The sequence below is a fragment of the Aristolochia californica genome, unplaced genomic scaffold (assembly GCF_029961685.1).
Source record: "Aristolochia californica isolate CCGP_79_NKW_82.1479 unplaced genomic scaffold, dmAriCali1.0.hap1 SCAF_8, whole genome shotgun sequence".
NCBI lineage: Eukaryota > Viridiplantae > Streptophyta > Magnoliopsida > Piperales > Aristolochiaceae > Aristolochia > Aristolochia californica.
In genome coordinates, this window is record NW_027182279.1 from 37,643,977 (window position 1) to 37,656,269 (window position 12,293).

Genomic DNA, 12,293 nt, shown 5'->3' on the forward strand with positions numbered 1-12,293 from the left:
CACCCATTTCTACTTGTGAGAGTCAGTGCCCGGGTTGGGACACCGTGACAGAGGAGCTTATTACTACATCTATGTTACCCGTTAATTTCTACCTGTGAGAGTCGGTGCCTGGGTTGGGACACCGTGACAGAGGAGTTTATTACTTCATCTATGTTACTCGTTAATTTCTACTTGTGAGAGTCGGTGCCAGGGTGAGGAGACTGTGGTGGAAGAGCTTACTACATCTATATTATAACCCCCTTAATTGGCATTTATTAGTCCTACCACTTGGGAGTCATTGTCCTGTGGAGGGACATGATGATGGAGGAGTTTTATTATACTTCTTAGCATTGCGTATAGACCCACTACCTACAAAAGATAGGAGTGTGCCCTACTGGAGTATGGAGCAATGTCATACGACTTGGAGTGATTTTACTCTCACTTATCTTATGCCAACTGGGCCTCATGGAAGAGCCACTAGCATGAGGGAGAGTGTTGAAAGATATGGAGGACTGCCATTTTATACAAGAAGATCCCATACATCATTTACAGCAAGTTGGGGGTTCATGATGTTCTCTCACCCCTAGCGTGAGGGGGAGTGTTGGAAGATAGGCCCTTGCCCACACAACCAAAGAAGGCCTACATATCTAAGAATATTGGAAGATGGGCTCAAGCCCATAAGATATGGACCCACATAAGAGTTTCAGTTTAAACGTGTTTTAGTCATGTTAATCTTCTATTTATTTTAGTTTATTTAATTATGCTAGGACTTATCTTTAAGTATTAGAGTTTGGGTATAATTGGGACATGGGTAATTTAATTGTAATTAGATTTTACTACTTTCCTCTATTATAAATAAAGGTTTATGTACTCTGATTATAATAAGTCAATGAAGTATTTCTCTTTTCCATAAATTCAATAGGAATCAATCTTATTTGATTTGGATTAGCATATGGAATCATAATCTCCTTAATTACTTGCATGATTAAGGCCTTGGTTTGGTTTGTCTTAGTGTGAATTGTTAATTGACTCGGTTTGGTTCAGTTTGACTTGGTTTGGCTTGATTGATTTCCTCTCCTCTATTATTGGTTGGCTCATATAGTGCACTGTATATACATTAGTAATGGTAGAAGATTATGTGCATATGAGTGGTAAAAGGGGCTTACTTAATATTATCGTAATACCCTTGAAAGGGTTATCAAATTACTTAAGTTGGGCTCAGTTGGTTAAAAGATTCCTTATCACTAAAGAACTCTTAGGACATTTGGCTAAACCAACTCTGCCTATAGATGAAGATGATAGTTCCTATATTAAATGGCTCTAGAATGACACACTTGTCATTAGTTGGCACACTAATAGCATGGAAAAACATGCAGCAAATAATGTTGTCCACCTTGAGACCGCAAAGTAGATATGTGACACTTGCTCCAAGTTGTACTCTAGCACCAAGAATTTACAAAAATTATATGGTGTATTTCTGAACATGTTTACTACAAAATAAGGAGAAAACCTGCATGAATTTTTGGCTAGATTTAGAGAGCTGATTCAAGGGTGGAAACTTACTCAGCCATATTCAACTGATATACTGGTTCAAGAAAAACAGCGTGAGACCTTATCAGCTACTATCTTCTTGTCAAATATCAAGCCATATCTTGAAGTAGCCAAAATCCAACTTCTTAGCTCCTCTGTACTTCCATCATTCGATGACATCAGTACAACATTACTTCGTATCCCAAATCCTTCCTCCACTTCTCATACTGAAGTATCATCTACTATATACTCAAGAAATAGAGGTACATCTTCTACCACCCAAGGGCATGGTAGAAATTATAGAGGCCAAGCAAGAGGTGGTAGAAGTGGCTCTGGTTCTTCAAGGTCAGACAATCGGGTCTGCACTCACTATGGTGGATTGCATCATCTGGTGGATACCTACTGGAAGCTTCATGGCAAAGTAGACTGGGTCACTGCCAACCAAGTCTTAGTTCAAAATGAGAATAATACTGCCCAATCAATCAACGAGGAAAGTAAACTCTCATTAATGATGATTATGACCTGTTCCAAAGGATGCGAACTCTTATGGTATCTCCTTCATCTTCTCCAATACCTTCAACTACTATTGTTCCCACCACTACTTCAGATATAATTTATGCCACTTCCTCCTCTTCATTCTGGATCATCAACTCAGGGGCCTCCGAGCATCTTATAGGTAATAAGAGTCTATTACATTCTCTATTTCCATGTCTACCAAACAAGTTTGTTACCATTGCCGATAAATCCCAAACCAAAGTTCTTGGGAAGGGATCGTCCTTTGTCACACCATGTCTTCCTCTAATTGATGTCTTATTTGTCCCTCAATTTTCCTTAAATTTGTTATATGTTAGCCAATTAACCAAATGTTTTAATTGCTCTATCAGCTTTCCATCTTCTTCTTGTGTCTTCGAGGATCTCACAAATGAAGCAGGTGATTAGTGGCGACTATGAATAGGGGGGCCTTTATTACTTGAACCTGCCTCCAATCACTGTGATTGCCACTTCTCAGATAGAGGCAAGGTCATGGTACAACCAGCTTGATCATCAGTCTGCAACATCACTTTAGCAATTATTTCCATCCTTAAAAACTTGACCAACTTTCAATTGTGATGTCTGTCAGTTGAGCAACACACCAAAGGACATCATATTCTCTTTGAACCAAACTTAAAGGTGTTGCTCCTTTTTCATTAATTAATTCAGATATATGGGGACCATTAAGTGTCTCGAACATGTCTCAACTTAAGTATTTTTTCTCCCTTAAGTCACCTTTGTTGATGACTTTACTCGAGTCACATGGCTATTTCTGTTTAAAGAACTATTAGAAAAAAATTCATATTTAAATCCTCTCATGCTATGGTGTCCACTCAGTTTGGAAAACAAATTCAAGTGTTTCACTCAAATAATACCAAAGAGTACCCATCTAGTGAATTTCAATCATTTTGCCACGATAATGGCATTATTCATCAAACATCATGTGCCTACACCCATCAACCAAATGGTGTAGCTAAAAGGAAAAATTGACATATCTTTGAAGTAACTTGTGGCCTACTCTACTCTACGAAAGTGCCCTATTTTTACTGGCCTCATACCATTTTTACAACCTAAACCTTATTAATAGACTACATTCTTCAATTCTTAGTTTTCGAATGAAGACTTCTTCTCCCTTCCTTTGAAAGTTTTTAGTTGTACATGCTTTGTTCATATCACATCCCCTCAAAAGAGTAAACTTGAGCCTAAATAAATTAAGTGTATCTTTTTGGGTTACTCTCATATCCAAAAAGGCTATGTCTGCTATAATCCCTCTCTTCGGAAGTTAATTGCTTTTAGGGATGTCACATTTTTTTAGAACACATCTTTTTATTCCTCAAAAGATACACCTCCAGATCTTTCATCACTTTAGCCAACTCCGAAGCCCGTAGCCAATTGATGCGGTTCAACTTCAACCCCCTGAAGACTCGACCAACACCACACCTGTAGAGTTTATGGATCCCTCTGACGTAAGTCCATCTTCTCCTGTTGTATTTGGCCACAATGTGATACTTGGCCCATAGCTCTATGGAAGGAGCCTCGAACTTGCACTAGGCCCTCCACTTCTCATTCTATTTCAAACTTTGTTTCTCAACATCGATTATCTTCTTCATGCTATCAGTTTCTTAGATCTATTTTTAATATCTTTGTTCCATTGTCCTATTAGGAGGCTCTGAGACATCCAGGATGGAAGGCTGCCATGGAAGAAGAAATGCATGTCTTATCATAAGCATGGCACAAGGGTGTATTTAAAGATGATGATGTATGTCTACTTATGTCTTTTCTTTTTGAAAGCTTATAGCCCTAAGGGCATTTTAGTCATTATAATAATCCTTCATAAATTATAAATAGAGGCTCAAGGCAAGGGGTAGATCATCAAGTCTCTCCTCTTCCCTCTCAAATTCCTCCTTAGACTGTTCTGTCAAAGTCTCTCTCTTTCTCCTCTTCTCCCTTCCTTTGAAGGTCTTTTGTTGCACATGCTTTATTCATGTCACATCCCCACAAAAGAGTAAGTTTGACCCTAAGTCTCTTAAGTGTATTTTTTATTTTTTTGTTACTTTTCTACCCAAAATGGTTATGTCTGCTACAATCCTTCTCTTTATAAGTTAACTATCTCTAAGGATGTAACCTTTTTTGAGGACACATCTTTTTATTCTTCAAAAGATGCTCCTCTAGATATTTCATCTGCTCAAGTAGCTCTGAAGCTTGTTGTGCCACTTGATCCGGATCTAGTTTAGCCTCTTGAAGCATCAATCGATACCACACTTATGGAGTTTACGGATCCCTCCGAGGTAAGCTCTTCTTCCCCTGTTATTTTTTGTCCACCTTTTTTATACTAGGCCCATAGCTTCGTAGAAGGAGCCTAGAACTAGCACTAGGCCCTCCACTTCTCACCCAATATGCAATTTTGTTTCTCACGATTTGTTGTCTTCTTCATGTTATCAATTTCGTGCATCTATTTCTTCCATCTCTGTTCCATAGACATATCAAGAGGCTCCGAGGCATCTAGGATGGAAGGCGACAATGGCAGAAGAATTGAATTCATTGTACAATAATCAGACTTGGACTCTCATTTCACTTCCTCTCAGATAGAAACATGTGGGTTGTAAATGGGTTTTCACTATCAAGTATAATTTGGATGGTCATTTTTTGTGGATGAAGACAGCCAATCAATAAAAATGCGGAGGCTACATGTATTAGGATCCACAAGAGCTGCACAATTTCGAGATGCCATAGCAACTAGTATGTGGAATGATCATTGATGGTTGTATCTTATTGCTTTTGAATATGTATTTTGTCGTTCATATGTATTAAACTAGTAAGTTGATGATTTTAATATTAAATGCACGAACTCATTGTTATATTCCTAGGCATAACCGTTTGTTTTTATGCTATAAATTGTGGACTATTACGAGTAACTCGGTTCATTTTTAAGCATGTTTTTTAAGTTTTAATTATATATATGTGTGTGTGTGTGTGTGTGTGTTATTAATAATCTATCCTAGTTTATTAATAAAATAGTATATTTATTTATTTATTATATGTTATTTATAATCTATCATTGTAAATAAAATATTGTTAAAGAGAGCATTTGATCAATTATTTTGGTTTAATTATCCCATTTTATAATTAATTAAACTGATCATTTTTAATTTTGTAAAAAGATATTATTAATTAATAGTACGTAAAAAATCTATCTTCTATTATTAATAAAATAAGTTTTTTTATTTATTCAGTATATTCAGTTTGTAATTACTGTATTGAATTAGTGATTTAATAGTTGTACTTGAAATATTGTTAAAGTAAACATTTGATCAATTATTTTAGTTTAATTATCGTATTGTTATAATTAATTAAACCAATGGTTTTAAATTTTGTGGCAATAAATTATTAATTAATAATACATAAAAATATATAATGTGTTATTGCAAAATTATTTTTTTATTTTTATTTTTATTACTGTATTAATTTACTGAATTTTAATGTTAAAATATATCTTATGTTATTAATAAATTTATTTATTTATTTATTATATTCGCATTTTTTATTTTTTACTTTTTTTATAATTTATTACAGTCACACTTAATCATTATATTATTTTATAATAAATTGTAATCATTAATTATTATAATATAGTATTTCATTAATTATTATATTAATATATTTTAATACTACATTAAATCACTTATTAGTGTAGTAACCATATTTATTTTGGTTAATTATCAGTTTATGTATATGTTCTATTTAAGTATATTATAACAAAAAAATCCATTCTCTTGTTTACATCATATTTTTCATTTTGGGGCACTCGTCTACACTAACACCCAAGGAAGCAAGAGTTCAATATGAATCAAATCATTGCCTTGAATTTGAAATCTAACTTCACTCACTCTCATAATTACATAAAATACCACTCAAACTATTGCAACACGCACCATTTCATTGATTGATAAACCCTTTTTTGTAACTTTTTTAAAGCGTAAAAAATAACTATTTTTGGCTAGAAATCTTATAAATAAACTCTCAGATTCATTCAAGAGTAATTATTGAGCATTTATTGATATACCAAAGCTTTAGGAGATTAACTAAGTATAATTGAGTATTACACATAACTTAAAAGAGAGGCGATCATAAGTAACAATAAAAAATTTAGATCTATTAGTACTAAACTAAGAAGCAGGTGAACCTTCAATAAAACAAGGACATACAAAATCATGCAAAACATCTAAAATAGATATTGTGATTAGTCTCCTAAGTGGAACCACATCATAATAGGGCTAATTTTAGGGAACCTATAACAGTCTCCTTAACAGGTGGTTAAAAACCTGAGAGGCCATGTTCGAAATGTCTCCACAGGATGCCCACCCTTACTTGGGTCTCATGTACTGTTTACAATGTATTTTCTAAAAGGAGTGTATTCAATGGAGTTACTTCTGACTTCATACTAGGGTTTGCTTGATAAAGGAAAAGCTATAGAGTTGGGGTTATAGCCATCAGTAAAGAACTTGGATCAATAAGCTATTATGGTACGAATTGTTGCTCAGGGAGCAGCAGAGCAGCAGCAGATCCCAACTCATCACCAGAGGTACAAGTGTAATGACCATGACCGACCTATAAAGACGATGACAGAGACTGAACAATTACAACCCATGTTGAAGCACGCATCTATTTAAATGTGCATGGTAAATACAGAAAATAGAGAGTGGCCTTAGAGGTCCAAACCTTGAGGATTGTACTGTATGGGCAACAGCATGGAGATCGGAGGAGATCACAACAGCCAGAGCACAAAGCAGCAGAAGGTCATCTTCTCCAGACTAATTTCCCTTCACCAGAAGCAGATCATCGAACCAGAAGTGCTGCTTAAACTTATGATGCTAAAGAGTATTTGGGGATTTGGAAATGTTTCGCCATAGTCAGAGCATACTTTGAGTCTAAGAAGGTCTGAACCCTTTAATTCTCTTTTTGAGGGAGAGAGGATGCAGCCCTACTGTATCTATTAAAGTTTTCTGATTTTGCAGTAGCTAGGTTCACATTTCGAACTCAAATGGCATAGGCATAAACAATAACTGCTTTGTCTTCTTCGTAAATACCCACCAACCGAATTCATTGCACCTTAAACACCCTTTAAATTCTCCGCCTTGCTGCATGATTGCTCACTGCTTGCTGCTTTGCATCCCTGAAAGCCCCCAACAAGCTCTATGTTCTAAGGATGGAGCTCAGACATCTTTCCTTCCCCACTCTTTTCTCTGCCATCATCGCCTTCCTGATTGGAACGTTTTGTTTCCGTCTGCAAATGACGCAGCCTGAACTCAAAATGTTAAGGGTCGTGTACTGCGCCTGCTTCATCAGTTACTTCTTGTATAGGGTCGTTCTCGCAAGGCATCGAACCATTTACCTCGTCGACTTCGTCTGTTTCCGGCCTCCGCCTTCATGCCGAGTACCGTTCTCGACTTTCGTTGAGCATTGCTATCTTTGCTTCGAGAGCAGCCCCAAGGATGCTAATTTCCAAGTGCGGGTGCTTGAGAAATCCGGCCTTGGTCAGGCGACGAGCCTGCCTCCCGCAGTCCAATTCGTCCCGCCGGAGCCCACCGAGGCTGCAGCCACCGCGGAGTCTCGCCTTGTCATCTTCTCCCTCGTCGACGAGATCTTCGCGAAGACTGGACTCAAGCCTAGTGACATCGATGTGCTGGTGGTTAACTGCAATGTCTTCGCGCCCACCCCGTCCTTAACTTCGATGATCATCAACAAGTACAAGCTGCGAAGAAACGTGAAGGCGTATAATCTGTCTGGGATGGGTTGCAGCGCCGAGCTCATCGCACTCAAGCTTGCGCAAAACCTGCTTCAAGTGCACTCTAATTCCTACGCTTTGCTGCTCTCCACTGAGATCATCACTCCTTGCAGCTATTTGGGGAAGGAGAGGCCTATGCTGGTGACCAACTGTTTGTTCCGGATGGGTGGAGCTGCTTTGATCATATCAAACAGATCGAGCGACAGGCGCCGGGCGAAGTACCGTCTCAACCACGTCATTCGGACTCATCTGGGCGCAGATGACCGAGCCTACGACTGCGTGCAACAGCTGGACGACGAGCAAGGATACATCGGCTTCGCGCTCTCCAAAGACCTACCCTTCATTGCCGGTGAAGCCCTGAGGGCAAACATCACCGCTCTGGGTCCTCTGGTCCTTCCCATATCCGAGAAGCTCATGTTCGTACTGAACCTCCTGCGCCGGAAGTTATTCGACGACCCCAAGTTCAAGCCTTACATCCCCAACTTTAAACGCGCCTTCGACCACTTCTGCATCCACGCCGGAGGTCGCGCCGTGATCGACGACCTTCAGAAGTCCCTCCGACTGTCAGCTGAGGATGTGGAAGCCTCCCGGATGACGCTGTACAGGTTCGGAAACACTTCGTCGTCGTCTCCATGGTACTCGCTTGGGTACACGGAGGCCAAGGGGAGGATGCAGAAAGGAGATCGGGTGTGGCAGATAGCACTGGGGAGCGGTTTCAAGTGTAGCAGCGCGGTGTGGACGTGCAACCGGACGATCTCGAGGGCGGCCGAGGGGGCTTGGGCCGACTGCATCGACCAGTATCCCGTCCAAATTCCTGATGCCATGAACGTATAGCAGGTATAATCCACTCGGAAAGACATTTGATCAGTCAACATATCACCAGTTTTTCCGTGGTTGTACCATCTTGCTCGAAGCTTTTACCTCTCTTTAATGATTCACGAGTATTTTCTTCTAGGGTTACCTGCTCGGCCTTACACTTTTGTCCTTAGTTTCTGACATTGTCGGTTGGAAGGTCAAAATGTCAAAGACAGAAGTACAAACTCAACCTCCACATATGTAGAAGAAAAAATTTAAAAATAACAACAACTAAGAAAAACTGAAACCGAAGAGGCAAAAAGGACCCAAAATAAGAAGTTGAAGAAAAAATAAGGGGGGGTTAGTCTTCATCCTTGTGTCAGTGTAGACGAGTTTAAATACATTGAAATACAGATTTCAGTGTCAGTGCCCTATAATATACTTAAATAAAACATGTATCTAAACAGATAATTAACCAAAATAAACATTGTTACTACACATATAAGTGATTTAACGTGTAGTATTAGAATATATTAATATCCTAATTAATAAAAAATATTATATTACTTAATGATTATATTTTATTATAAATTAATATAATAATTACATGTGACTAGAATAAATTTTTTAAAATAAATAAATAAAATAAATAAATAGCATAAGATAATATAATAAATAAATAAATTATTTTTTAATAACATAAGATATGTTTTAACATTAAAAACCGCTAATTTAATAAAATTATAAATTAATTAATTAATATATTTATCAATATCATAATATATATTTTTATGTATTATTAATTAATAATATATTGTTACAAAATTTAAAACCATTGGTTTAATTAATTATAGCAATGGGATAGTTAAACCAAAACAATTTATCAAATATTTAATTTAACAATATTTTAATTATAACTATTAAATCACTAATTTAATATAGTAATTATAAAATAAATATATTAAATAAATAAAAATAATTATTTTATAAATAAACTATATAAATTATTATTTTTATGATGATGGTTTAATTTTTCCTAACTTAGGAAAAATTAAACCATCGTTTTCCTCATGGCGAGCATCGTCTTCCTCAGAGGCAGGAGACTACGGCGGGCCAGCCAACAACGGCGACGGAGGCGGCGCTCCGACGGTACGCCGAGAGGGAGGCCAAGAGAGAAGAGAAGTCGGGAGGTCGAGAGGCTCAGCGACAGAGGCTCGAACTCCCGTTCTCTGTGACAGGTTGAGAGGGAGGAAGGCCGACTGGGGGAGAAAGGAGGAGAGAGGGAGGCTGAGAGGCTCGGCCTCCCGTACTCTGCGATGGAAAGAGGAAGGCTGACAGGGGGGGGGGGGGCGGGCTGGAGCAATGTACTTCCAAGTGTTTGATTCACAAAATAGATCTGAATCCATATTCCCCATTTTTTGCCTGAGCGAATGAATTGACGTGATTCACTTGAAGTGTAATTCATTGTACACTAACCCCTTAAAAGCTAATGAACTAATACGGGAGTAATTCATCTCACTTCATTTTGGACTAACCCCCTCTAAGTGGACAAAATCATGAAGAAAAGGTGAGGTAGTGGGTGAGCTTATTCTCTTTGGAATCACTGAACTTACTATGAAAGAATAGTTTGAAGTAAAAAACCAAACAATATCTAACTTATCTCTTTTAAAAATGCATAAGAATATGATGTAGGTTGGTGATAGATCCATTTTAAAATTTATTAATTTATTGTTATTGGAATTTTGGACAGAGAAATAATTCATTGATTAGTACATGAATTGAGTACCGTGGACGAGCAAATACGAAAAAGTTTTATATGACTCTCACAGTAAAAAATCTCAATAACCTACATTAATATGGTGGTGTCTTATTGGAGTCTCACATGAGGAGGTCTCATAGAACAGTTTCAAGTTAAAAGTGTTTTATTTATATTTAGTTGTTCAATTGTTTTAGGACTTATCTTTTAGTATTTCACTTTCGGTGTAATATGGGTAGTTTAATTTTAATTGGATTATACTTGTGTCCTCTATTATAAATACATATTCATTACGCTCAAATTACAACAAGCTAGTAAAGTTTTTCTCTTTTCAAAAAATTCAACATGGTATCATAGCAGATTCAATGAGTTGGTTTGGTCAACCCACAGAGATAGTGTGATCCTTTTCTAATCTATCACCTCCACCAACTTAGGTCCGTATTCTATATTTTTTCTTTCTTTCCTATCCCAGTACCAATTGATATCTTGGCACTCACATCTCCATACTGAAACTTTTCATATTTCAAATTATATGTTGAGCAAAAAGATTTTTTTCAATCGGTGTTTTCTATAAAGAAAAATCAATATTTGAAGTTACAAAGGTCAAAGTGCAAAAGAGGTTCTAGCAACAACAGAAAACTTCAACTTTCGAGACATTTTATGCCATTAAGAACGAAAATTTATCTGGAGAATTATATGTCAAAAAGATATATTTATAAGTCTATTTTCCTACCTATTAAACCAATTCTTAATCTGAATTTTCTAGAGGGAGATGTCAATATCGAGAGAGTCAATGGGTTTGCTGGCCAAAGAAGAAAGAGTAATCAGTTCGGCCAAATTATAGAATCCAAAATCTATCAAATTCTTTGTCTCAAAAGAAATATTTTATGAAGAAAAATGGTACTTGAATTAAAGGTATCGAAGTCTAGTTTCAGAAAGAGAAAATTTCATGTCAATCTATATGAAAGGAGATTTGCATTGGAGTCAGCAACTATCAAGCTACATAATGAAGAAAATCAATTGGTCATAACAGATTCCAGAACAAAGTTTTTTATGTCAAATTCGGTATCAAAGCATAGCTCTTTGAGTCTACTTTCTTAAAAAACAAACTATTTGTTATTATGATTTATGTTGTAGGAGATATTGATATAAAAAATACTAAAAGTCAGTTCTGCCAAAAATCTTTCCTTTTTCTTTCATATTATTTCTCCATGCATTGGTATGAATTGAGTTTCATTTTCTCCTAAAATCCTAGTTTTTTAGCTAAACTTCTCTTCTAATCAGTCGGAATTAATCACTCTATGATGTACTCTTCCAAGGTATGCAAAAAATTCCTACTTTGATGTTGTTTTCAAGTTTTATATTTTTTATTTGGTTGTGTGTCTTACTCATCATCAACTCTGAAAATTGTGGTCACCCCTAAAAAGTTATACTTGGTCAAATTATTTAAGTTCTATTGCCCCCTGTTTTTCAAAAAAAAAAAAATTCATATTCTAGATTTATTTGGAAGTGTGAGTATTGTTGCAAAGTTGCCTCCTAGTTAAAGTTGTTTTTTCTGTAGTGTTTATTTAATGTATCTTCTTATATTGTCATCACTTGAGAGCAATGCCTAGAATCACTAGCTAAAAAGTATAGGAATGTGCCCAACATCCAACTTGAGTCAAGTCTTTTATTTTTCACCCAAGAGGTGATTTGTGTTTGAGCTACCCTTAAAAAGTGAGTAGAGTGAGTTTCAGACTATGACCGTTTTGGCTGGTGTATGTAGCTTTGTTGTATGGCTAAAAGCGATTTCCTTCTCCCACCTTGTATTTTATCCAAGCTAGGTCTCTATGTCATTTTTATCCCGACTTGGGGGAAAGAAGTAGAAGAAGAAGTACGAGAAAGAGGTATTTTGTTCCACATTTTGAGGTAATTTTT

At 36.6% G+C, this 12,293-nt stretch overlaps 1 protein-coding gene across 1 annotated transcript; it reads left to right on the forward strand.

The window, feature by feature from the left end:
* Positions 1–7,217: 7,217 nt before the first annotated feature.
* On the forward strand, positions 7,218–8,785 carry LOC137939031 (3-ketoacyl-CoA synthase 5-like). The gene has a single exon (XM_068784195.1). It carries the CDS (start codon positions 7,247–7,249, stop codon positions 8,657–8,659), a length of 1,413 nt encoding a protein of 470 aa, XP_068640296.1. The 5' UTR covers positions 7,218–7,246; the 3' UTR covers positions 8,660–8,785.
* The last annotated feature ends 3,508 nt before the right edge of the window (positions 8,786–12,293 follow it).

What these genes read in the sequence shown, in the direction of transcription:
- LOC137939031 (XM_068784195.1), top strand. Translation starts at nt 7,247, where the DNA reads ATGGAGCTCAGACATCTTTCCTTCCCCACTCTTTTCTCTGCCATCATC.